The sequence below is a fragment of the Rattus rattus genome, chromosome 6 (assembly GCF_011064425.1).
Source record: "Rattus rattus isolate New Zealand chromosome 6, Rrattus_CSIRO_v1, whole genome shotgun sequence".
In the NCBI taxonomy this organism is placed as follows: Eukaryota; Metazoa; Chordata; class Mammalia; order Rodentia; family Muridae; genus Rattus; species Rattus rattus.
Window position 1 is genome coordinate 56,116,970 of NC_046159.1, and position 27,904 is coordinate 56,144,873.

General features: G+C 48.5%; 1 protein-coding gene across 4 annotated transcripts in view; it reads left to right on the forward strand.

The window, feature by feature from the left end:
* Nucleotides 1-27,904, forward strand: part of Iqsec1 (IQ motif and Sec7 domain ArfGEF 1) — a 317,408-nt gene that overhangs the window by 177,600 nt on the left and 111,904 nt on the right. For 3 of the 4 annotated variants that reach the window (XM_032906103.1, XM_032906107.1, XM_032906106.1), the window contains exon 3: nucleotides 14,716-14,760. The exons of the other annotated variant lie outside the window; for it this stretch is intronic. In XM_032906103.1, the coding sequence (XP_032761994.1) occupies nucleotides 14,716-14,760 (45 nt within the window). The remainder of the gene's footprint in view (nucleotides 1-14,715; nucleotides 14,761-27,904) is intronic. 4 annotated transcript variants of the gene reach the window in all.

Below are 27,904 nucleotides of genomic sequence, written 5' to 3' on the forward strand. Positions count from 1 at the left end.
CTGGGGTCCATTTATGTGGGGGATGCAAGTGTCCATGTTTCACACAGCCTGGCCTCAGACGGGCAAGATTCTGGAGCTGAGCTAGGGCTGAACCATGTCTGTCTGCAAGATGCATTTACTCACCCCAGCAGCTCCATTCCTCAGCACAAATATGTCTGCTTGGAATGGCTCACAGGGACCTGATGGGTTTTTAATTGGCATGGTGCTTGCTGACATTCAAAGCCTGTCTCTTGGTAGCTACTGAATACCAGTCAGCATTTTCCCCCATTTGTTATCCAATGTCAGCAGAGAAATGTCCTCAAGTGTCTCCGACCCCTCACTCTTGGTTGGACTTAAGTCCCTGACTATCTCCAGAGCCAAAGAGTGATTAGGCCACCTAGGCAGAGCTCCCAGGACTATATGGGATCCAGTATGTAGGGATAACTCAGACTTCTCATATCTCCAAGGAGCTGCTTTCAAGGATCTGTTGCCTGTTTGCGGTGTGACTTCAGTAAGAGGTCTTTTCTGAACCCATTTCCTCTTCTGAGTTTTACCTTTGTGGGATGACTGTCAGGACCTGTATGTCCTTCTTGCCCTGCCATGCCCTGGCATCTCCTTAGGTCCCTCCTTAGTGTGGCATGCTAGGACGTGCTAGGCCTTAAGAAATATGAGTATTTATTGAGCAGAGGAAACAAATATATTAAGCAATGTATCTTTGGGTCGCAAATGGCCAGCTCAAGTGAAAAGAGATTCAGATGGATGCCACTTGTGATCAAAGACCTCACTTTCATATGACTGGACTAAGTATGGGAGCCTTGGTAACAGTCCCATGAAGGTCCTCAGCAACTTTGAGCCTACTGGCTAACCCTGGGGCAAACTGGTTCTCCCAAACAACTCCAAGGCTGAGAGCCAGAAAGTACTGGACAGCTGTCACTGCTACTGGCCACCCCAGGACTGGATGCCTGGGCAGCCCCGCCTGAACCACAGGACTGGAAATAGAGGGGAAGGTCACATTTGTGAAGAGGTTTATTTGTGAGTCAGGGAGGGTACACTAAAGCTAGAGGGAAGTCAGTGGCTTTTCTCGGTGTTAGCAGGGAGCTATGCCAGGGCAGTTTGGGCACATCAGGACTGAGTCTGCAGCCTGCCTCTATGGCCCCACCCCGTGTGGAGTGTGAGAGTTACGCTACCAGGAAAGCTTGGGACCCCGTACTGCCTGTGAACTGCCCTAACTTCCTCTTCTCTGCTGTCTTGAACCTACACACAAGAACCCTTTTCTTTCTGATTCAACTTTTCCATTGGTATTCCTACAAATCTAAGCCAGGCCAAGGGTTGTATGTTCCTCAAGAAAATTCATCACTTATTTTAGACAGACCTCAGACGCTTCCTGGCATCTTGAGTCAGAAGCCCATCCCAGCCCGGTTGAGCCTTCCTGTAGAGAAGCAGAGGAGAGGAGAGGCCCACTGCTGACTTCTTGGCCTTAGGGCTGTTCCTGGAGTCTTAAGGAAGAAGAGGTTGAAAGTTGAAGCCACAGGCAGCCTAAGTCACTGTGGCTGGCATTAACATCTCCCATGCCTGACCAGGCAGAAGAGCAAGAGAAAGGCAGGCTGACCCTGGGGCATCTTCAGAGAAGACTGGGAACTCAAAAGGGACAGGATTCCCCTCAGGTTCAGATACATTTAGAATGAGGACCCCTGTCCTCAGAACTTTCCCTAACTCTGGAGCATTAGTGAGGAGTCCCATGGACAGGACAGATGCGCCCTTACTGATGCCCAGCAGTATTCCAGGCTTAGGCTTGCACAAACCTGCTGGGCACATGACCCTGTCTCCCTTCTGGCCTTGTTCCTCAGACATGTCCTTTCCTCTGCCATAGGCCTTGAGAAGGTGACTCTTACAGAGAGTCCCTGAGAGGGTGGGTACTTCCCCAGGATTACCTGCTATAGCGGGAGGCCAGGGTAGGGGACTGAGCCTGAGTCTTGTGCCTGTGGGACTAACAAAGAGCCTCAGCTGACATCACCTCTGACTCTGAGCATATCTAAGGCGTGCGCCTGCTCTTCTCATCTCCAAGTCACTTCCCACCCTGCCTTGCTCCCAGCCATACCTCTCTCCTTTGGGACCTTTGATTATTTCCTTTCTGCTGCAGGGACTGCCATCTCCAAGGCCAGCCCTGGCTTTGAGGCTGGTGCTGAGTCTTACCAGTCAGCTGCAGCAACTTTGAACCACCTCAGTCCCTAAGGTTCCAACTGACTCTTCCTTAAAGGTTCCCAGGGCCTGGAGTTACTGTTCTGTTTGTAGATGTCTCTGAACCAGTGGATGCTTCCTGCAAAGGGAAACATGGGGCCTGGCATGGAGTTGGTTCAGTACATATGTGCTGAGAGGCTGTAGGGTATTCTATAGGTCTCTTGTAGGCTGTGACCTGCCAGCATGTCATCTCCTTCTGTTTCACAATACTTGTCTATGGATGCACGTGGGGCAGGACTAGGCTGGAGATAAATTTTGGTAGAAAATGCCAGAGGGAGTCCAGTGAGGACTGAGGCAGCCATTGGGGCTGAGAACACCAGTACCTCACCTTGGTTGATCCTGGTATCCATGGGCCCTGAAATGGCCTCAGGTGATGGCAGTACTATCCCTAAAGACTCATTGACGGAATGTAAGGAGATTCCAGGAAGGGTCTGCCTATGTCTGGGGCTGCCCTCTGCGTCTCATTGGACTCTGTAAGGATGCCGCTATCCTCAGCTCAGGACAGGTTCTCCTCTGTAGAGCTACCAGCTTCCCTGAAGCCAAGGTCACCCAGGACCTCTGCCAAGGCCACTGCCATCTGTTAGGAGAAGCTCTGTCTCTTGAACAGAGCAGACACTGAGGAACAATGCCTGCTGCCACACCATCTTGCACCCCAAAATAGAAGTGCATGCTTCCCACTAGCTTGGCATGTGAGGCTTGCTCCTCCTGTGTCTTCTCCTCCTTTCTGGTTTGGGCTTCTATCAGGGTCCCTGTTTATCTTGAGAATGCACTACCATTAAAGCATGAGGTTCAGAGAGCCTGGCTTCTGGACCTTGCAATCTCAGGCAGTTTTTGCCCTGGATACTGGTGACTTGGCAGAAGGGGCATTTAACCCAGAACTGGGCAGCTTTTATTAGACACACCTGTCTGTTCCTTCCTCCTTACTTTTGAACCACGAGGATCCATCATCTGTTAAAGTATTCAGGTGTAAAATGCATGAGTTGGGCTGGGGTGAGTTGGGTTGATTTCTGAGCGTCTGTATCCTGGGAAGACTGTTTATCTCAGCAGATGGTCTTGGGATTGAAGGCCAGTTGCCTGGCTGACTGTGGATGGTAGGATGGCTTCCTTCTTTAGTGTGTGTGTGTGTGTGTGTGTGTGTGTGTGTGTGTGTGTGTGTGTAAGACCTTGTGAAAGGTCAAGAAGACCCAGCGAGTTGTTTCTGCATTTGGCCTGTTGCTGGGTAGCATCTGAGGGTTTGTCATGTAAAGGTCTGGGTGAGCCAAGGGAAGGGCAGGGACTTTTCTTTCCTGCACTGTGTCTGGTATCTTGTGGCTCCTCCTATTAGTAATCTACACCTGGAAGAAGGAGGATGTGGTAGTTCCAGGCACCAGACCAAGGCTACTGAGCCACAGGCCTTGCAGAGTCCTGAGCTATGTGACAAGGCCTTCACTATTGTAAGCCCGTGAGGGGCTGGATCCTTCTCAGGCCCTGGATAGTGAGAGGATTTGGATTCCTGGCAAGTGGACCTAGCCAGGTGTTCAAGTCCAGCCCCATGGTCCCAGCATAGAGCCCTCTTCTCAGATGATCACTCATTTTCAAAGCTCATTTCTGGTCCCTCTACTTGGGACTTTCTTGGATGTGTTTATCGAAAGTGGCTGCCTTTCATTCTGTGGCCAACTTGCTGTGTGCCTTTTTGGCTACCTACCTGTCTACAGGGCTATCTCACCCACTCTATCTTTGCCCATTAAGTGGGGTTGTTGAGTTACAACTAGATACTGCTCAGATGGGTGTCTGTTGTCTTCCTGTGTCACTGCATGGCTGGAATGGTAAAGTCTTAGTTACTTTTAAATTGCTGCAATAAGACACCATGGTGAAGGCAACTTACAGGAGAAAGAGTTGATTGGGGGCTTACAGTTTCAGAGGGTGATCATGACCATCGTGACATGGAAGCAGGCAGGCAGGCATGGCATTGGAACAGTAGCTTAGAGCTTACATTTTGATTCATAAATATGAGGCAGAAAGATCTAACTAGGATTGGTGTGTGTTTTTGAAAGCCCACCCTTCCCCCCTAGTGATACACCTTCTCCAACAAGGCCACACCTCCTAACCCTTCCCAAATAGTTCTATCAGCTGGGGACCAAGCACTCAAATATATGAGCCTATTGGGCCATTGTCATTCATATTACCACGTGCACTCACAGTGGTCCTCTGCCCATGGCTTTTGCTTCCTGTACTTTCAGTTTTCCATGAACAACCAAAGCTTAAAAATATTAAATGAAAAACTCCAGAAATAATCTGGTATGTTTTCTGTGACTTCTGTTATGGTGTACTATGGTCATTTCTGAGTGTTTTGACTGCATCTAAATGTACTACATGTATACAGTGCCCACAGTGGCCAGAAGAGGGCATTAGATAACCCTGAAATTGGAGTGACAGATGGTTGTAATGATGTGAATGCCAGGAACTAAACCCTAGTCCTCTGCAAGAGCAACAAGTGCTTTTACCCACCAAGCCATCTCTCCAGCCCTGGTAGTTGTGACTCTTAACCTCATTGCCTCTGTTCTATATACTATGTGTTGAATGTGTGCTCATAAGAAAACCCAACACTATGGTCAATGTTGCTACGGTATTGGGCATCCACCAGGCATGTTAGAGAATGTCTCTGTATAAGAGTTTGCTTTGGCACTGTGTAGGTGCTAGGCTAGACAAATAAAATGACTCACTGTCTCAAACTGTACCTTCCCAGACCACTGTTCTAAACAAATCTCCTTCTGGTGTACAGGAAAGACCCTGGCCCAGAGTCCAGATGATACCCTTTCTCACCTGGGTCCCCGGCTCTTCCCACATACCTGGTCCAGGGGCATCTAGAGGTGTTCTCCCTTGCAGCTGGAATTTCCAGACTCTGCCCGAACTCTGGGCAGGGCAGCCTGGTGGTAAGGAGTAGTGTAGAGGCCAACCTAGGGACAATCATCTCCCTGTGTCTAAGGTGGGCCACCCTGGCTGGTAGGCAGGGCTGTGTATGAGCCAGAGCCCGCACAGGAAAGCCAGTAAGTCACCTTGGGCTGTTGTACCCAGAGGCCTGAGGCTGAGGCTCAGGGCCAGACAGGATGAGGTGTGACTCTGCCCCCTGGCACCTCAGACTCCCTGTCCAAGGCATGAAGACGAGGCTGTTTGCAACTGAGAAAAGAGATCTGGACAAAGGCCTAGAGCTCACAAGACCAGCACTGGTGTCGGCCTATGCTAAAGCCCAGGGAGCTGATCAGGAAAGTATTGTCCCAGTATGTGACACTGGACCAAAGGCCAAGGGTATAGGATCATGAGGTTCCCCATCCAGCCTGTTGTAGGCCCTGGGACAATGGTTCCTCTGTTGTCTCTCTGCCCCAGAAGTCCTGTGGATTGAGTGACACTATCCTGTGTCCTGAGTAAAGGGACAACTGACCTCCATGATAGGTTCTCTCTTCTCCTGCAGCCACAGAATGTACAGGAACATGGGCTCTTGAGTGACCCACTTGTCTTAGCATAGCTAAATAGTTCTGCTATAGAATGCCAGTACCTGGTGCCTACACAGAGGGACTGGGGCCTGGCAGGGAGGAGATTTGGGGCACAATGGTGCCTACCATCTTCTCTCTTGCCATAATGTCTGCCCCAAACAGAAATTTCTAGAGCTCTGAAGACAGGCAAACACTCCAATGCTGGCTAGAAAAGGTGGGTCTGAACTTTCATGTGGCCATCTGAGTTACCCAAGGCCATAAAAACAACTCCACCCTGTGTCCACAGTTCCAAGGACAGCCCTGAAAGAGCACAGGCACCCCATTGAGTTGCTGCTATGACCTGTTGACCAGGGAGGCAAGAGAGCTGAGCCAAGCCCACAGCCACTCCAGCGAGCTAGGAACTTAGCCACACACTCCATATCCACAAAGGGCAGGAAGGAATGTGTCTTCAGCCCCTAAGCACACAGTCAGTGGGGGCATAGTGTCATAAAGTGGACATTACAAATATTCACAGCCCTATGCAGCTTCCTGAGACCAAAGTCAGCAGAAACATCCCAAAGCAGTCACACAGAGTCTCCAAGGAGTTGGGGGAAGGGGTACTAATCTTCTCTTGTGCTTAGTACTTAGTGTGTGTGTGTGTGTGTGCGCGCACGCGCGCATATGTAGAGAAAGACAATGGGTGTCTTAGTTTGACAGGATCCTGTTTGAGACAGGATCTCTCATTGAACCTGAAGCTTGCAGCTGACCAGTGAGGCCAAGGGATCCTCTTGTGTCTGCCTCCCCGGCACTAGGATTCCAGGACTGTGCCACCATACCCAGCATTTTACATGCTTGTTGCGGGTCTGAACACAGGTCCTCATGCTTGTGTGCAAGCACTTTACTGACTGAGCCTCCTCCCCAGCCCCAGTGTTCCCTTTCTAGGCCAATGCTTTGTGTCTCCCTCACTATCTAATAAGAAGTAGGAGAATGAGTTACAGGAGGCAGTGACTTCCCTTCCCTCTGGAAAGTAAAGCAAATTCCCTCTAAACAACTCTACAACCCTCTTCTAGGCCTGACTGAATCCTGTTTGCTTTTAGCTTCTTCTGAAAGGAAGATTCAGCTCAAATAAGCATCACCCGCTTTGAGTTTCCACAGGTATGCCCCTGAGAACAGCACCATGCTTTGAGCCAATACCAAAGGAGGGAGCTCGACATCTGCCTCACACACACATACAACCGCTAGCCCACCACCACTACAGCCGCCAGCCCTCACCCAGACTGTGTCAGCGTTGGTCAGTGAGCCTCCTTCCTGGCCTCCTCTTCCCAATCGCTTTCTATGGCTTCCCTGTCTGATTTCAGGAACAAGCTCCATCCTTTCTTCCCATGATATCCCACAGCTCAGATACTCAAATGAAATGCATTAAAATAAAGAATACTGCTAGTACAAAACCAGGAAGGCTGTGGGGGAGTGAGGTCATTCTCCCCACTGCTACGGGGAGAGCAGAGTGGGCAGCTGCTCAGAGTCAGTGTGGTTTGTTTTAATAATAAACACACTTTCTCGTAGCAGCCAGTCAAGGCACCCTTAGGCTGTCTCCTTCCAGAGAATGGAAGCTCTGTGCTCACAGCCTGTGTCCACAGACTCCTAACAGCTCATTCACCACAGATGCAACTGGACATCGCCCAGATGCTCCTGCTGTTAGTCAGCTTTCAGGCTACAATAAAACTAAAAACACTAGCTTCTAAAGAAAAACAGGCTATTTTGGCTCATGGTTTTAGAATCTCAGTCCAAGGTCACTTGACCCCATTACTTTATTTTTGTTTTTAAACTTTTTTTAACTTTATGGGTATGGGCATTTTACATATATACATATATACATATATACATATATACACATATACATATATACATATACACATATACACATATACACATATACACATATACACATATACACATATACACATATACATATATACATATATACATATACACACACACATATATATGTCTGTGTACCATGTCTATGCCTGGTGCCCTTGGAGGACAGAAGAGGCCAATGGATGCTCTGGAACTGGAGGTACAGATGGTTGTAAACTGCCTGATATGAGTGCTGGAAATCAAAGCCAAGTCCTCTTCTTTGAGAACAAGTGTCTTAACTGTTAAGCTGTCTCCAGCCTGTTTTTGTGACGTGGCAGTGTAGCATGGTGGGAAGTATTTGATAGAACAAAATCATTTGCCTCATGAGGAGGAAGCAAGAGAAAGAAAGAGGAACAACCCAGGGTCCCACAGACCCTTTCAAAGGCACACTCCTGGAATATGCAAAGGTTCTGTCACCTCTGAATTACCCTGAGCTGGGGACCAATCCTTTAACAGATGGGCCTTGAGGAACATTCAGTCACCAAACTATTGTTTCCAATAATAAGTCAGCTGAGGCACATCTGTGCCATGGAATAGTACTCAGTAATGAAAAGGAATGTGGCACTTTGATAAGTATCAGGTAACCTTGCTGAGAAAGCCAGCCTTAAGTATTCTCATCCACATGGCCATCTGTATAATATTCTCAGTAAAACAGCTATAGAGATAAGCAGCAGCCAAGGTTCTAGGTTGGTGGAGAGGCAGCATAATGCATCTTTTCATCTAAGACCACCCAAATAGCAGAATTATACAACTAGACATGCATGCAGGCATACACACAGATGCTTGTATACCAGTTTACATGGTCCTGAGTTCTGTGGATTGACTGATGTTCTCTCGATAGAGATGGTAGCACTCTGCACTTTAGGTGTTCTTACTGCGGTAGCCAAGGTTTGAATGCAGGGTCTCCCTGTATAGTCTGTGAATCTGAGGTTGTGTCAAAGAGAGTGGGGTTCCAAGACTCAGAAATGGCCCCTGAGGACCCAGAGCATCCTGTGTGCAACCAGGGACAGAAGCACTGACCACTCCTATGCTTGATAGAGGAGCCTAAGGCCAGAGTTGGCTGTTTATGAGAGGAGGTTGAGGTTAACTCCTTGGTGCCCATGGCCTGTCACTTGTCTGGCTGCAGATTGGAGGCTGGAGTACCCATGCTGATTTTCATCTATAACATAAGTTTTGATAAACTGTTATGTACATATAGGAGGTGGTGCACTCCAGCAGTATGAGGCTAGTAGGCCCATCACAAACAAATATGTGTATAACCAGCATCCAGACCCCAGAACACATCTGCCCTGTGCCCCATCCGCCATCCAGTTCCAGAGAGTGAGCCTCTCTGACTCCCAACCACAGAGCTGCCTGTCCTTCTCTTGAACTGTGTCCATGGCTGGTGCCTCTTACCAGGAAGGAAGCATCCAGTAGGTTCTAGAAAAGAAATAGCTGCCTTCCTGGGGAGCAGTTTGGTGACAAAGCAGTGCTTAGGATGGGGGTTGGGGCCTCAGGCTGGTCTGGATGTCTTCCTCAGAGTTACAGGAAAGGAGCTGCAGAACCAGACTAGCTGACCTGGATCCTGGTTCAGAAATCCTCAAAGACTCTGGGGTTCCCAGGGTAGGAAACAACAGCTCCAGAGGAGTAGGATGAGCTCTGAACAGCAAGAAGAGATATGGGTTCCTTCTACTCCCCCCATTCCATACACAAATAATGTATAAATACAGGTAAAACAAATCTCCATTCAACAGAATTAATATGCTAGAAGAATGTGTTAATTAGTAATTTGTTGTAGGCATTGTTACGACTAATATATGCATGTCTTAATTTTATATGTGCCAGCCTTTGGAATCCTGTCTTCTCATTTGTGAAGTTTAGAGTTCCTGGCATTGTTCTGAGTCCTTAAAATATAGTAACCTATTTAATATTCCCTAACACTACCAGTGAAGAAGCTATGTGGAGGCACAGACATGTTAGCCACCTTGCTTAAGCTAGTGTGGAGCTGGGGTTTGCACACTGGCCCTTGGCTCTGGAGTTAAGGTTTTATTCTTGCAGGTCTGACATCTTGGTACCGTAAACATTCTCATGGTAGTCATGATACTCTGAGGTCTCTTAGATACCTTTAGTGGCACTTAGAGGCAGCTTGTCATTTCCCCTCCACAATCCCATAAGACTTAGGTGAATCCGTATCTCCTTCAGGGGCCCAGGCTAGGGTCCTAAATGAATGTGTGCTGAACAGGAAACAGGAAGGAAGGAAGGCAGGAGTGGGCTCCCGGTCTTTGGCACCCAAGACTTCAGGCAGCCTGACCACAGGATGGAGGACAGAGGGTTTCGTGTTAGGATCCTCTCAGACCTAGGCCTGGTTGTATGTTAGGGTTCACCATGACACGCAGGGGCTATGGAGTGGTCAGGGCAACCGCCATAGGATCTTCTGAGGGGAAGGACATGGGTTAAAGAAGTCAGGCAGAAAGCTATGTGGATAGATGGCAGCAAGGGCCATGCTTTTATGCTCTTGTCCTGTAGTTCCCTTGTTATACAGGGACTTTGCTGACTGAGTTTTCTGGTGGGAGGGTATTGCCCAGTCCATGTCTGTCTGATCCTAGGATCAAACACATTCCTAGAAAAGAGGTGGGACTTTTACAAAGAAGAAACGAGGCTTCACGGAGTGGAAGCAAGGTAGGCATTTGGTATGTGAGTGGGGTTTTCAAGGGCAAATAGGTTACTGCTGGATAGACGGGAGAGTGGGATGGTGGTGCTGTATGTGTGCTGCTCTCAAGACTCCTCTTACCTACACAAAGAGAAATAGCTCCTTGTGCCTTGTAAGACTCACAGAAGGATTAGATGAAGTGGATAGGACCCCTGTGAGATGGACTTCCCACTGCAGGCTAGGCGTTACGGTCACAGCAGGGGCAATGCTGGGGTTAAAATTGTCAGTGAGGACAGGATCCCTGTCCCATGGCAGGGTCGCCAGGGGACCTAGCACCAAGTGGAGGCATCTTGATACCTCACCCTGGTATTACTTTACATGGAGTGTCTGTGGCTGTGCAGCCTGAATTGGGGAATGGGGACTGGTTCCTCATTCAGGTAAGGCTTCTGAAGGCCAACTTGCCATTCGTGTCATCATGGATCCTGTTTACTAGCCATGCCCACTGCTTCCTCAATGCCCTGTTGGCCACCATATGGGCACCTATATGGACTATATGCATTCTGGAAAGTTCTGGGACTCTCTTGACATTGCCCCCCATGGTTCCTTCTGTGCTTGGGCTGTTTAGTGGACCATTAACACCTGGTAGAGCAGCTGCTCTAAAGCTGGTGGTGTGTAGACCTAGAGAGTGCTGGCTCCACAGCAGAGAGAGCTGTCATGGGCCTTCAGCACAGAATAGGTTCCAGCAAGGCCCTAGTGCAAGCACAGTAGGAAAACTGAGGCTGACATTTGGATTGTTGATATAGGCACCCAGCATTCTGCTTGGAATGTCCAAGCAATGGTCACACATAGTCTCACATAAGAGCAGTTTGGGGAGGTGCATAGTGCCCACTGCAGTAGGAGAAAGGTATCTGGTGTGGGAAGGCAGCAAGGCATTAGAGGGAAAGTCAGTCCCAGGAAGTCTTCATCAATGTTCTATTGCTGTAAAGAAATGCCATGATCAAGGCAACTCTTATAAAGGGAAGTACAGTTTCCAGGGCTTAGTCCACTATTATCATGGCAGCGAGCATGACAGCAGGCAGGCATGGTGCTGGAGAAGTAGCTAAGAGCTACATCTCTGTAGACAGAGAGGGGACAGGGAAGGGAGGGGAGGAAAGGAGATCGAGAAGAGATAGTGACTGGGCCTGGGTGCATGAACTTTCGAAACCTCAAAACCTACTCCCAGTGACACACTTCCTCCAAACAAGGCCATACCTACTAATCCTTCTCAAACAGTGCCACACCCACATGATAAAGCATTCAAAGATATGAGCTTATGGAAGCCATTATTATTCAAACCACTACATTCCACTCCCTAGCCCCCATAGGCTTGTAGCCATATCATAATGCAAAATGTAATCAGTAGTCCCCATAGTCTTTCACGTCTAAACGTTTAAAAATCCAAAGTTCAAGTTTTTTTCTGAGACTTGTGATCGTCTTTTTTTTTTAAACTGTAAGTCCCTGTAAAATCAAAATGAAAAAGATCACATATTTCTAGCATACAATGGCACAGAATATAATTTCCACTCCAAAAGGGAGGAAAGAGAGCATAGTGAGGAAATACTGGATCAAGACAAGAATGAAGCCCAGCTGGGCAAACTCCAAATTCTGTATCTCTATGTTTGATGTCAAACAGGTCTTCAGATCTCCAATTCCTTTTAGCTTTGTTGACTACAACACACTTCTCTCCTAGGCTGGTTCCACACCAGGTCTACAGCCCTCCTTGACAGGTATCTCGTGACTTTAATATCTTCATCGTCTTGGGATCACAAACACAATCTAGCAATTGAGGTTTTACATTCAGAGCCTTTTGCAGTGGCCCTCTCTCAGCTTCTCTACAGGGATACTCTTGATACAGGCCTGGCTTCGGCAGCTTTCCTTAATGGTGGAGGGAGATTGCACAATGCCTTTCCTTTAATCTTGACTTCTAAAGCCAGAACTATGAGGCAGAAGCTGCCCAGGAATTTGGCCCCTTCAATCAGTTACATTGTATCGGCTTCTGTTGCTGATGGTTTCCTTCACTACTTAAGCTTTTCTTTAATTCCTTTTCACAAGTTAAAGCTTAGCTGAGTGGGGTCTTGCCCTGAGGTCACAACTCTCATTAGCATTAGGCTTTTCTTTTATCTCCTTGAACACTAGCCTTGGCTCCAATATTACATTTCCTAGTGCTACTTTTCTCTTCAAACTACATTTTGTATTTTTTTTTTTCTTGTTCAGGTTATTCCTCTTAATTATAGATATGCATGAGTGACCACCAATAACCATGCAACACAGTCAGTACTAGGCTGTCTTGAAATCTCCTCTGCCATTATCACTAATTAAAAACACTTTAATTTAGTTTTAGGCAGAGTTTTAGGATGAGGGCAAAAAGTAGCTACATTCTTTGCCATATATCACAAAAATGATCTTTTGACCACTTACTATATATCCTTCCCCCCTGAAACTTCTTGAGCTAGGCCTTTGTAATTCACATTGCTCTCTGCAACACTGTCTTCCATAGTCCTGCTAGTATAGCCCATTAAAAGTCATTTAAAGCATTCAACTGCTATCCTAGTCCAAATCCACATTCCTTTAACATGCAGCACAGTCGGGCCTGTCACAGCAGTAACCCAGTCCCTGGTATCAACTTCTGTTTTAGTCACTGTTCTATTGCTGTGAAGAAACTCTATGGCTAAGGCAACTTTTATAAAGCAAGGCATTTAACTGAGGTTTTGTGTTGTACGAGATTAAGATCACTACCACAATTTTTGAGTCAATTTTGAAGCAAGCTTTAATTAAAAACTGGTTAGGAAGATGGACCCTGGCCAGATCCATTCCAGGGTTCCAAGAAAATGGCCAGAAGTCACATTTTGCAGAGATTTATAAAGACAAACCTCTAAGGTGATGTATTACCTACCAGGTCAAGTCAGAGGGAAGTATCTACACTGAATGTACTTCTTGCCTACATACCTCCTACCTATATACAGTCAAGAGCAAGCGTATATCTAGATGTACTTTCTGTGTTCATACCTCCTGCCTTCCAATCAGGGACAAGCTTTCCACCTATGTACCTCCCACCTACATGTGATCAGGCACATCTAGTTAGTAGGGTCAAGCAAACTTGTTTATGGGAGCAAAAACTTGTGGCTTGTTACCTTACATAAATAGTCTCCAGGAATTCAGGAAGTATCTGTTCTTGGGCAAGGGGCTTACAGATTTTATGGATCTCTTAGGCACAGCAATAAAAACGTAAAGCATAACTTTAGCTTTCACATTCACTTACAGTTTCAGGGGCATAGTCCATTATTGTGGCAGGAGGCACGTCAGCAGGCAGGTGGGTGCTGGAGCGTGAGAGTTACACTCTGATCCATCAGCGGAGGAGAGGGGTTGTTGGAGAAACATATATGTATATATATATATATATATAGAGAGAGAGAGAGAGAGAGAGAGAGAGACAGGGACTAGGCCTGGCACAGGCTTTTGAAAACTCAAAGCCTACCCCTAGTGGCCTACTTCTTCTACCAATGCCACACCTACTTCAATAAGACCACACCTCCTAATCCTTCTCAAATGGTGCCACTCCCTGGTGGCTAAGCATTCAAATATATGAGCCACTGAGAGCCATCTTTATTCAAACCACACACAACAGTACTGCTCTTTCCTAGCAGATGTTCTCACAGGACCAGTAGAAGGGGACAACTGGGGCCCCTCATCCCAATACTGTAGGACACAGGGGAGATGTGAAGTGCAATCCTGGGCAGGGCAAGCTTGCCTCATTTCTACTTCCTTTTTATACACAGGGAGACCGAGACATGGATGGGAAATGACTTACAACAAACTTATTTCACAGCTGGTACATGAAGGGGTCAAGATATGATCCTAGTGTGGCCAGTCCCTACTCATATACCATTAGCACAGCTGTAGTTTAGTCAAAGAAAGGCATTGGGAACCAGGCTTCGGGTCCTAAGCTGGACCACAGGGCTGCGGACTAGTACAGGGAGTAGGGCTTGGGCTTCTTCTCCCAATATGGAGGCTGTAAAGCCTGGTCAGAACTCTAGGGGAAGGATCATGGCAGTGTTCTGCTAACTATATGCAATTTTAAATCCCAGCCCAGGACTGGATGTAGCTCAGTTGTAGGAACCTGCATTTTGCACAAAGCTTTCTATCATGATTCCCAGCATCAACATTCTCTCTTTGGAGGGAGAAATTCCTAGACCTGAGAGCTGTTTGACCCTGCCTGCAGGATGTCCTCTCCCTAACCTTGGTTTCCCCATCTGAGAAGGAAACAGATTGACTGGCATTGCCAAAGACCCTTTGTACCAGCACTAGGCTGAGGTGTGGGTGGCAGTGCAACCTCTGGGGACATCAGAGGGAGGTTAAAGCACATGGTTTCTTTTCTGAGGCCACCCATGTGACCTGAGTGGGGCAGGGTGCCAAGGGACTTGCTGTGGGACCATTAGTAACCCTGTCTCGCTTTTACTACCCCAGGAGCTCCCTGGAAACCGGAAGCAGCCTCTCCACTGATCGATACAGGTACTGTCCTGCACCTGCTTCTCCTGTCTCAGGGCCACCAAGGCCACATTTTCTGAATACACCTGGGGTGGAGAAGAACCCTTGGGAGTGGTGAAAATTGGCCTTCTTAGTAGGAGACCCCTCAGCTCCCCCAGACACTGGAGGTCCTGCTGATATATCCCCCCAAGAAAATACATGTAATTGAAGCAGATCTCCCAAGGCCTCCCCAAGAGCAGAACTGAGGTCCTCTGGAGGTCAGGTTGTGCTGAGGCTGATTGTTATAAGATCCAAGGCTGGGGTTCCCTGAGGAGCAGCCTGCAGCAGGCAGTTCCCATGACAACCAAAGCTGGAGTCAGTGAGAGCCTGGAATTTCCATTGATTGGCAGTGCGCTGTGGTAGTGGTGGTGGGGCATGGTGGTGCTGACTCTGTATGTTTCAGATCCCAGTGTTCTCATCCAGGGTCTTCAAAGAGAGTGCACTCCATTTTTACTAAAAAGATTAGATACTTGGCTGGGCATGCAGCTCAGTTGGTAGAGTCCTTGCTTAGCACGCAGAAGGCCTTGGGTTCCATCTATATGAATCAAGTGTGGTAGTGCACCTTTGTGATCCCTGTACTTGGTAGATGAAAGCAGAAGATAAGTTTTAGATCATCCTTGGCCACAGAGCCAAGATTCTTTTGACACTCTGCCTCAAAAACATACAAAGCCAAAACCTACCCAAAGAAAAATTAGATATTGGGCCCCTGCCCTTGCCAGGACCTCAAGAGTTTGCTCTCTGTATCATGGCCAGAGTGGCTCCAAGACAATGTGTGTGTTGATTTTATATGACTAGATTTGAGGTGCAGCTGTACTGTGTTGTAGGATTTGAAGTTGGCTGTTCATTTGGAATAGTACTGTAAGCCACTCCCAGAAAAAGGCCTGGTGTGTGCAGGACTGAGGGCGCAGGAGTCAAGGTGGGATATGTGGCCACCTAGGAACTAGGCTTTTGGAATAGAGGAGACTTATGTGATGTGAACCCATCACCGGGCACACTAAGCAGGCCAGACCTGCATGTCAGGATATAGGCGATGCTATATAGAAATATGAAAGTTGTAGTGGGCAATTCCTAGCCCTCGTGCATACATATAGCAAGGGGGTAGTTTCTGTTCACATCTCCAGAGCTGGGCATTGTCCCAAGATGTGAGAACCAAGAGCTGTGTGGCACACACTTGTAATGTGCACAATTCTGTATATGTATATTCCAGTGACACCTACTATTATAGCAGATTAATTTAATGACACCCACTGAGACAGGACAGTTGTGGCCCTGTGACAGACATTTCTTGCTGAATGTCTATCAAGGAGACAGAGCTGGGGTTCCAATGTGCATGTTGTCCCAGTCCTACCCACATGTGTGACACACTTGATACACCCATTTCTCAGGCACTAGTTAGACTCTGGTATACGTGAGATCCAGAGCATTTTTAGTCCTGGTTTCTCCCAAGCAGACACTTTCCCATGGGCTTCCACACACCAGTACTAGGGCATGCCAGGGCCATAACCCACTTCAGGACTTACACAGTCCGTGCTCACACTTGAATACATTCGCAGTTCCTACCCTAGGCTGGCTCAGTGTACCCTCATGACTGAAGGTATCCATGGCAGGGTATGCCAGACCCCAGAGAAAAAAGTTCAAGAAACTCCTGTGGGCAGCCGAGCTTCTGTCACTTTCTAGAACACAGTGGGGTTGCTAAAAGCAGTGCGTCCATCTGCATGAACCTCTTTGCCATCCCAACAGCCATGGGGCTTCTAAAGGAAGTGCCAGAAAGCTCTGGAATGAAGGGAGGAAAAGGTAGGTGGAGCCCCCTATGTGGGGGCTGGGTGGGGCTGATCACATCCCCTACTGGCTGGAGGATGGCTGTACAATTCACATTAAAGCTCGCTCCAGACCAGGCAGGGCCATGGCCAGGGTAGCCCTTCACTTCTTAGAGGGCCGATCTGGGGGTCAGAGGAAGGCTCAGATAGCCACTTCTCCATTCAACCCTGGTTCCTGAGTTCCCGTGGGTGTCAAGCCCTCAGAACAACACAGGCACAGTCCTGCCACCCTTGCTTCTGTGTGGCAGGGGCTTGTATCAAAGGCACACATTTTACTTCTTAGTGTAATGTGTCAGGGAGGGGCATGACAAGGACTGAAGGAAAAGGGCAAATGGCACAGAGTGACCAGAGGGAATTAGGGGGAGTAGTCCTGAGGAGTCTCAGCTGGTTAGCCTTAGTGGGCGGGGCGGAATCAGCATCTCTTCTGGAAACAGCTAGTGCAAAAGCCCTGGGGTGGAGCATATTCAGTATGTTTGCAGCACAGCATTGAAGTAGATACTAAGTGACATCCGCTGAAGTATCTGTTGCCTGACTGTGATGTGTGACCTGCTTTGGAATCCTCACAGCCCCCTTGGATCTGCCAGAGCCAACTCAGTGTGCCCATTCTATACATGAGAAAGATGGACCCAGAGAGATCAGGAACATTGGACCACACCCAGGGCTCCACTGCACCCCTCCAGCCACCAGGCCTCTGTGGCCTTCTTAAGTGGCAGAGGTCTGCAAGCCCCTGAGAAAGTTCATGTCAAACTCTAGTGGAAGAGTGCCACAAGCCTTTCCCTACCCTGCCCCGCCCTGCCCCGCCAAGGTTCTAAAGACTCCACAGCCTGGGAAATCAGAAACAAAGGTTCCAGCCAGCAATTGCCGCCTTTCATAGGCATAGCCAGCTTCCTCTGCCACGCTCGTGAGAGGGAAGTCAATGTCCTTATCCCAGGAAGGGGGAGGGGGTGGCACTCTGTGTGGGGGAAGGGAACAGCATAAGCCACCTTGGCAAAGAGGGTCATCTCTCAGGCAGATGGCCACCTCTCCTTCCCTGCCTGCCCCCCAGCTGTCTTTCTGCTTATGAAGCAGGAGGTCCTGCTCAGCTCAGAGAACGCTGGTGTAACCCTCCCTCTTCCCCACTCACAGGCCAGTGCATACAGTGGAGCTTGCTCTGGCTCCTGCAACCCTCTAGTCCGAAAGCCCCTGGCCCTACTCTCTAGACCCACTATCTCACCCAGCAGAAGCAACAGAGAAGTCAGGGCCCAAGTTCCTTGTTCTGTACTGAGTAGCATAATTGGTAGCATCTAATCATCCCTGAACATCAGCACAGCTGGTGACAACCAAACACTTCTCCAGGCATTACCCAGGTGGTAACACATTGGTGACAAGTCATCTGTTGTTGAGAAGAACTGTTCTATGGAGAGTTCGCTGGTGGCCACAGGTAAAATTGTCTTGACAGGCCAGGCACCTTGCTTGACTTTGTATAGGATGGATCTCCCCGCTGTGCTTAGGAGCTGGGCTTTTCTTTCTTTTTTTTTTTTTTTATTTATTTTTTTATTATTATTAACTTGAGTATTTTCTTATATACATTTCGAGTGTTATTCCCTTTCCCGGTTTCCGGGCAAACATCCCCCTCCCCCCTCCCCTTCCTTATGGGTGTTCCCCTCCCAACCCCCCCCCCATTGCTGCCCTCTCCCAACAGTCTAGTTCACTGGGGGTTCAGTCTTAGCAGGACCCAGGGCTTCCCTTCCACTGGTGCTCTTACTAGGATATTCATTGTTACTTCACGAGGTCAGAGTCCAGGGTCAGTCCATGTATAGTCTTTGGGTAGTGGCTTAGTCCCTGGAAGCTCTGGTTGGTTGGCATTGAGGAGCTGGGCTTTCTAACTCAGGGGCACAGAGCTCAGGCTCTTTGGACATCAGGTCTCTTTTTCTCCTAGCTGCTGGACTTGGAGCTCTGTGTATATACATCTTGAGCATAGGGTGTTCCCTGAGCCTTTGTTCCTCATCTGTAGGGATGTGAATTGGTAGATTTGGAGTCTGAGGTGGCCAAGTGAGTGTGGCACTTAGGAAAGTCCCTTGGGTTCTGAGATTGTCCCAGTTGCCTTCTAAGGTTCTCATACTTTCCCCTGCTGATGGTGGAGCAGCTGCTGGTGCAGACATTGATGGAAAGATGTGGTCCCTCCCTGGAGGCACTCCACACTGATGAAGGAAGCTGTGGGTCAGACATGAAGAGCCAGGCATCCAGGAGGAATCACACTTGGTTACAAGGGAGGCTGTGCTGCTTTATTGGGACATCTAGGGAAGGTAGGCATCTGAGTCGTAATGGGGATATGATCAGGTCTGAGGCATTCCTAGCAGAGGGAACCCCACAAAGGGCTAGAAGGATGCATGAGAGGGAAAGGGGACAGCTGGGCGCTGCATCCAGGTACCGGAGAGGTCAGACCACTAGCAGAGTCTCCAACAATTGCTTGGTGAGGAACCCTCCCTTTATTCTGAGTGCAGCAGAGGGGTGGGAGGGAGTTGGTGTCTGGAAACAAAATGATGCATTAAGGTCACTGGCTGGTATGTGAGGAGCAGGCCAACTGGAGTTGATATAGAAACCAGCCAACCAAGCAAGGGGCAGGAAAGGAGACAGACAGAGGACGGATTCTGCTTCTAGCCTGTAGCTACTGGGCCTCATGGCCCACAGAGTCCCAGACTCAGCCTGGGAAAAACAATGCCCCTGTTTGGCCATGGCCCCTCAGCACAGCCACTGCCCTCCCACCCTCCCTCATTAGCTACAGGAGTCTCTTCCAGCAGCCAATGAGCAGCTGTCATTGCGGTTCCATTTTAGATTTTATCAATGTGTTCCTGTCGCCTGGGCAACGGAGCTGGCGGCCTTGTCAGTCTTTCCTATTGCCTTTCAGAGCCCAGTTACCCCCACCACAAGCGCCATGTGGCTACGTGGTGAGTTTTCAGTCTTGCAGGCCAGGCTGGGATTCCTCCACACATAATTTATCTGGCAGCAGAGGCAAGTGTCTGTCTGTCACCTGGACCCTTCCCTCCCTGCTCCAGCCCCAAGCCTGCCCTGTCCCTGCCACTCAGTCAAGGCAGGTGGGTGGACACTGGCTCGCCATCAGAACCCCGGCCTAGTTGGAAAAAGAGCTGGCAGAGCAGCTGCAGAAGCCATCACTCACAGTCTCCTCAGGAAGATGGGCTGGGGCCCCCCACCGCTCAGCATAGCCAGGAATGCCCTGGTTTGCTTTGGGGACCCCCAAGAGAGCCCCCAGAAGCACTGGGCACCAGAGACAGCAGCAGCGTGAGCCTGCCCGGTGAGAGCGTGCACGCGGATGAGCTGCAGGCTTTTGTGCTTGCTGCTCTTTGTATTGGAGGCGCGCACTGTGTGAGCTGTACTAGGCAAGGCTGGGCCATGTGAGTGGGGGCCGCGGCAGGGACCAGCAGCCAGGCCTCCACCTCCTAGCAGCCCCTTGCTGTGTCTCTCTGGAGACACCACTGCAGTCCACTAGAGACTAGAAAGTGAAAATGCTCAAGTTCAAGGCCTTTTGCCTGGATTACTGGCAGTTCCTGTGCCTGCAGCCGTTGCATGGGGCTTATAAAAGGTAAGCAGATCCCCCTCTGCAGAGGACCTAGGCCATGAGGGCAATGGGATCAAGAAAGAAAGTTTACCCGGAGTCTGCTCTGCTACAAGACTGTCCTATTTCAGCTCAGGGACCCCACCACTAGCCAGGAATGCTAGTGGCCCTGAAGTGTGGTCCACTCTGCAAGTTGGCTTAACAATCCCTCCTTTCCCTGCAGCCTGCTACTAGAAGGGGTTCTGCAAATGCATGATTCCCTGACCACGCTAGAGTCATGATTCCTGCTTCATGATTCCTGCTGCTGTGTCAACCCAGGGAGACAGTGAGGTGCTGAATAGGTCTGGCTCCCAGGAAGGCAGCGATATAGCCCTAGCCTGCAGTCACTCTCCTTCCAGTAGGAAGGGGTGTTATGACAAGTGAGCTGGTTGACTCCACCACTCGGCACAGATCTGGCATGGCAGACTGGGGACCACCTGACCTGGAGGTCAAAGGACTAGAGTTGAGCATATTCCCTCCAAGTACCACCTGGGACAGGCCACTTTTCTTCTTTGAGCCCATTTCCCTGTCAGCAGGGATTTGGACCTGACAACTGTAGTAAGTGGGATTTGAGTGTTGCTTCCTACAATGACAAGGACTGCAGGGGCAGAAAGCCTGTGTTGTGTGTGTGTGTGTGTGTGTGTGTGTGTGTGTGTGTGTGTGTGTGTATAAATGAGAATAGCTATGAGTATGTGTGTGGGGATTGTAAATCTTTGTATCTTTGGAAAGTATATATAAAGTGTTTGTGGGATATGTGTGTGTGTGTGTGTGTGTGTATGTGTCTCTGTGTGTGTGTGTGTGTGTGTGTGTGTGGTCTCCACTCACACTTTGCTCTGTTATTTGTGCTGTGTCCTGCAATAGAGTACCATGTGGTTATGGCAGGGACTTCTGAATGGCTATAATTGCAAACTTCAAGAAACAAACGTTTTCATCTATTCTGGAATTACTTTTTCCTGATCTCACACTCTGTGAACTTCATGGGCATTAATATGCATGCAGTTCTGGGAAAGTTTGGAAGCTTTGCTTTCACTCCTAGAGGGCTTTCTTGGAAGAGGGTGCTGAGGGTCCCACAACCACTATAGAAAGGAACTCTCCATGCTTGGGTGAGTGCCAAGCAGTGAGGCCTGTCCTGCATCTGATTGCTCCAGCCACATGAGCGCTAGATACTCACACCAGGGGCTCAGCATACACACACACACACACACACACACACACACACACACACACACACACACACACACACACTACATGCAGCTGGAGAGACTTCTGCCTTTTAGGTTATGTTTAGTCCCTCCAGGACTGAATGCCCTGTGTGCCCAGGAACACCTGTGATTGATCCTTACCGAATGTGGGTGGGGCATTATACTCTGTTGTTACTCTCAGCCAAAAAAAAAAAAAAAAAGGAAGCACAGTCCTTCACGAAGCTGAGATAAATGAGACCCAAACACAGAGCTGTGTTTGTGTAGCCTGGGGATTAAAACTCAGGTCTCTCTGTTGTCAGACTTTTTCCGTTATCTATAGTTGAGACCATGCAGATGTAGAGAAGAGGAGCAGATCCTATCAGCTATAGAAATCATGTTGTCAGAGCCCTGGCAGAACAGAGGGTCTGTGTCTGAGTGGACCTTCCAGAAATGACTTTTTATAGCAGGGGACATGTGTGAAGGGCTTTGCTGGCAAAACATAGGACAAGCCTAGGAACTTTGAAAGAACTGGGGGATCCTCAGGCTATGAGAAAAGCCACATGACATCATCAGGGCTGGATATTGTGCGGTAATCACAGGAAAGCCCACTAAGGATCTTGGCTATGGCAAAGTCAGGTTTACACTCAGGGCCACTTGGTCCAAGAATAAAAGACCAAACCAACAGCAGCCCCTCCCACCCATCCATGTGGCAGTTTCTTATTTGGCGCATATGACCTTTCCTTCAAGGCTTCTAGTCTGCCAAGGGAGATGCACTAAGGAGCCTGAAAGCTGAGGCTGGGATGGACAGCTGCAAGACTCTGCAGCATGAAGGAAGGGGTCCTCCAGGAGGAGCTGGAAAGGCTTGCTGTTGGTGATGACATCTGAATGACACCTGGGGGGAGGCAGTGGACAGTGCTTGTATATTTAGATAATTCAAAGGTGAGGAGGAAGCACTGGGGAATCTCAGGGGAGGTGGTTAACAAAGAAAGGCAGGACAGTGCTGTAAACGCTGAGGCTCTGACACCTGCTGCCTGTGAATCTCCATTGAAGGCACTGACCTGAGCAGAGAGGGAGGTGGGCACATCCCACTTTCTCAGTTAAAAAAACTGAGGCATGGGGGATATACTTTGTCTGTTGTTACACAGGGCTAGTTAGGAGTACAGTCATAAGGTAAGCAGGGCCAGAGAAGTTACTGTGCTGCTCACTGAGTGCTGTGTCTGTCCGCTGTGGTGAGCACCATGCCCAAAGCAGGGTGTTTGTCTTTTTCCCATCCACTGCTCACACAACCATGATGGTGTATCATGGGAATGGACAGGAACGTTGGATGCAGTCAGCTCCTGCTTGGCCAGGAAGTCTCTCATTCTTTGATGCTCTACTGGGCACTCTCTTAAAGTGGCCATGTCTGCTAAACCCACCTCCAGCAGCTCTTTGGGGACTATGGAAAAGTGCGTGAAAGTGCCAGAGGCTCTGTACCTAGTGAGGCTTAGCGAGTGGCTGCGCAGCCCCAGCGGCTCTCCTCACAGAGGCTTTGAGCACAGCCACTTGGCATTTCGCCTGATGCCATATTTCCTTGTTTAAAACTGCGACCCAAAACTTAAAGAGTATGAAAAGGGTGTTGTGCAGACAATGCATAATTAACCACTTCTAAACACAGGGTGTGCCAGGCTCCCTTGAAGCTGTTAATTATTCTTCATTAGTGGTCTTAAGTTAATGTAGACTGATTCTGGAGCCCCGCCAGTGGCTGGGTCTGGTTGGAACTTGTGACTTCTTCAGCTAGAAACCATACTGAACTGCTGAGGAATGCCTCTGTTCTTTGACTGCTGTGGGCAGGAAGCTACAGACTCTTCATCCGTGAGAGGAGCAAGGACCTTCTCCCACGTACTCTGGCTGGCTAGATCTGAGGTCATTGTTAATGAAATAAACCAGATACAGAGAAAACAAAGGAAGAACTTTCTGTCCTCTGGCATAGGATGGCTCTGTGCAGCCTCTCAAGTCTCATCCAGCCTATATCCTAGATCCAGAGCCCAGCAGAACCTCAGGTCAGGAGCCTGCATTTCTAGGCATAGTTGGGTAACTTTACATAATACAATATAAGATGGGTTTCCACATTTTAAACTTGAAATACATTTTAATAAAAGTATGTTCTGCTATTTGCTTTAAATATTTCGTGGTAAAATATGTAACATAAAGCCTGCTTTGATTCCAGTACTCAGGAGGCAGAGGCAGGCAGATCTCTGTCAGTTTGAGGTAGCCTGGTCTACATAGTGAGTTCCAGGACAGCCAGAGCTACATGTGAGACCCTGTCTCAAAAACGAACAAACAGACAGACAAAGAGTTTCATTATCTCATTATTCTACCAAAGCTGGCTCTGAACTGGGCTCAAAGTACCCTCCTGCTTCAGCCTTCAATTGCTAGGAATACAGATGTGCACCACTGAGCCCCGTAAAAACCACCATGGTAACCAATTCATTGTCCCCTGTGGAACATAGTCACACTTGTGCAGTCATCCCCATCGCCCATCTCTAGAATGTTCCCAATTTCCCAAATCAAAACTCTGTCCCCATTAAACACTGACCCTCAACCCCTCATGGCCCACAGTGCTACTTTCTATTTCGAGGGACCCCACCCCATGTATTTGTCCTTGAGAGACTTCTCATTTCATTTGGTATACTGTCTCTAAGGTCTGTCTGCTGTCTGACATGAGCCACGGCTGCCTTCCTTTCTGAAGCTTAATCTACTGGAAGTTTCCACCCCATTTTGCTTCTATATACTGGGGGGCACTGCAGTTGCTCCTGCCTCGGGTGTTCTGAACAGTGCCACTGGATGTGGGTATGCAAGTCACTCTTAGTTGCAAGGTGTGGAGGCGAATTCAAGTCACAGAACTTGGGAGGTAGAGGCAGAGGCAGAGGCAGGGGTGTATCTGTTAGTTCAAAGCTAGCCAAGGCTATGTAGGGAGACCTTGTCTTAAAAAAAAGTTGTAACTTGCTTTGTGCATTCAGTATTTTAAGGTTTATTTATTCAATACTGGGGAGAAAAATCCCTCTTACGTGCCAGGCAAGTGTTCTTCCACTGAGTTCTAGCCTTAGCCCATTCATTCAACGCTTAACTAGTGAGATTCATCATTTTGCTGTGCATGGTCCCCCTCCATTCATCTGTGTTGCTGTATTGGATTCCGTTACAAAATAGCTGCACGTTCAAAGCTATAGTCAGGGCAGTGATTCATTCTTTCTTGTGTTTCCTAGCTCTCGAGCTGTGGCATTCCTGCGGATGTGTACAGGGTAGCGTGTGAGTGAGAGCCTTCAACTCTGCTGAGCTTAGCAAGGTCACTTTCTAAAGAGCTCGTAACAGCATGTGGGTGAACATTAGCTCCACATTCTTGCTAAGCAGGGTATTAGAAGCCTTGTGATGTTTTTATTGTAAAGCCAAGAGGAAGAGTGAGACGAGGAGGTATGTCAGTGGTGTGGAATTGCCTCCGGGGCTCTCAGCATTCAGCAGTGTGGGCGTAGTGTCACTCACCTAAGCTTCTACTGTGGGAGTCTAGATCCCCAGGAAAGGGACCTCAGGGGCCCCTACCCTGTTACATACTGGTCTTCAAACACAATGGTTAGGGGAACCAGCTCACAACATACCAGTTGTTCACTTACTTCCTGAAGCCTGGACTTTACAAGTCAGAACACTAACTTGTACAGCTGCTCCCAAAACCATGGGCACCATAGAGGGCTCAGAGGGCTCCTGAGCATGGCTTGAAAAGGAGTCAGGTGCCGGGTGTTGAGGAAACATAAGCACTTGCTGCTCATCAGGTCTCAGGTCTTGGCTCCCACTGTCCATGAGGAGTAGGGCAACCTGAGGGGCTCTGCAGGCTCACGAGAATCCACGCAGTCCTTCGATGGTAAAACTCTCCATCACTGAGGTGTAGCTGTTAAGTGTTTGTGTTGCCTCAATGAGTGACATTCTGTCTGGTGAATGCTGCTGGGTTGAACTTGTGGCTCGGTGGTGGCAGAGAGCTTGCCTAGCATGCCCAAGGCCAAGGTTCCATGCCCAGAACTAGGGAGATGTCTTGGCTGTTAAGAGTGCTTGTTCCTCTTCTAGCGGACCTAAAATAGGTACCAAGAACCTGTGTTGGGAGGCTCACAATAGCTGATAACTCTAGCTCCAAGCAATCTTGACACCCTCCTCTGCAGTCCACAGGCAACAGTGTACACACACACACACACACACACACACACACAGAGAGAGAGAGAGAGAGAGAGAGAGAGAGAGAGAGAGAGAGAGAGAGAGAGAAAACACCTTAGTTATTATTGCTGTGAAGAGAGATCAATACCAAGGCAACTTACAAAAGAAAGCATTTAACTAGGGACCTACTACAGTTTCAGAGAGTGAGTCCATGACCATCATGGCCAGGAGCAAGGCAGCAGGCAGTCAGGCATGGTGCTGAAGCAGTAGCTGAGAGCTTACATCTTACCTTTTAATTGGAGGCAGAGAGAGTCAGACTGGGCCTGGTGTGAGCTTTTGAAACCCCAAAACCCACCCTCAGTTGCAAACCTCCCAAAAGGCCACACCTCCTGATCCTTCCCAAAACAGTAGAGAGCAAACATTCAAATATATGAACGTACAGAAGCCATTCTCATTCATACTATCAGACACACATACACATGCAGACAAACAGATGCACACATGTGCACACCTGGACACACATACATATATAAATTTTCAAAAACTTACAAGAAAAAAAAAAAAAAAGAAAGGTAAGTTTCTGTCTCTAGAGTGAATTTTATCTGCTTCCACCCCAAACCCAACAGAAGGAAAATAGGGAAGTAATGTGGTTGGTTCCCCACATTTCAGACCAGAAAGAAGATTGAGACCAGAGAGCTCTATTTTCCTGATGTCACAGGTAGCATGCCATCAGCTACCCACACTGTTTATTACCCAGGCTAATTAGCACTCCTTGGATCACTCTAAGTAGTTCCTATGACTTTATAACAAATAAATGCAGAACCTAGTGGTTTAAACCAATGGATCTTTTCTTTTGAGCAGAGATTGCTCTATTTACTGTCACCTGGGCCATCTTGAGGCCTGGGGTTGGATTCCTGGAAGCACCCCTGACCTCATCCCCACCCCTATCTTGCCTATTTGGTTTTCTCCCTGTGATCCAGGCTTCTCAACCTTAGAGCAGTGGTTCTCAACCTGTGTGTCACAACCTCTTTGACAAACCTCTATCTTCAAAAATATTTACATTATGATTCTAACAGTAGGAAAATTAGTTATGAAGTAGCATCAAAAGTAATTTTATGGTTGGGGGTCATGACAGCATGAAGAACATTAAAGGGTTGAAGCACTAGGGAAGTTGAAAAGCACTGCCTAAGAAAGTGGTACAATGGGGTGACTGAGAGGAAGAGCCCAGTAGGATCTTTGTCATCTTGTGTGTCCAGACCTCAAAAGATACCTGCATCCCATTGTACTGTCACGAGGTCCTGTCCACTGTGGGAGGGTATTGAGACTCTCCGTTTCCTGGTCTGGATCAGGGTTCTTGTGGAACCTATGTGGTGGAATGAAGGTGTTGGGAATTTTTGGAAACAGAGACAACCATGGTGATAACAAGTTACTTTCTTCCCATGATGAGCTTAGGAACGTTGATGGTAGGGAGAAAGAGAATGGGTACCTGAGATCCAGTTGGTCCTCAGCAAACACAGGTGCTCTTATCAGTGAAGTTCAGGCCAAGATGATTACTGAGGAGAGAAGTTACTTCCTCCAAGAAAGGGAAGAGACTTAGTTATACTGCAGAGCTGTGAGCTTGGAGAGGACTTACCAGGAAAGGCAGTATGTCCTGGGGAAGGATTTGGAGCTGTGGAGAAATCCACAGACACCAGGTATGGTGGTACACATCTTTAATCTCAGCTCTAGGAGGCAAAGGCAGGTGAATCTCTGAGTTTGAGACCAACCTGATCTACCCAAATTCTGAGACAGCCAGAGCTACACAGAAAAACTCTGTCTCAAAGAAAGAAAGGGAGAGGGGAGGGAGGGAGCAAGGAAAAAAGAAAGGCCACAGGCAAGGGAACAGAAGGTCATGGAGCCACTTGGGAGTTCAAAGACTCAGCAGGAAGTTGGAAAAGTGGTTTGGGAACCAGGGCAGGGAAACTTCACTCTGGATGCCCAATCACAGGTTCACAGCTCTGGACAAGGCCTGCACAGCTGAGTCCTTCCACTTGAGCGGTTAAGTCTCAGGGCAGTTTAATTATGGGTGCTCAGGCAGTGTCCCTCCACTTCAAGCACAGGGGCAGAAGCAGGAAGAAGCCCTCAGATCCCCAGTATCTGCTCACTAGGGCTAAAGTGAGTCCCTGCAGAAGGTATCTGCTGCTGCAGGGCAGTGTAAGTGTCTCAGGGTCTTGCCAGCTGCCCTCTCACTAAAGCCACTCTGGCCAGTGTGTGTGTCAGAGGGGGTTGGTAGGCATCTGGGAAATTCAGCAGAGAGTCAATTTGGCTAAACTACCAGGGACTGGGAAAAGCTGTGCTGGCACAGCTCCAGCCTGGTGAAGGAATAT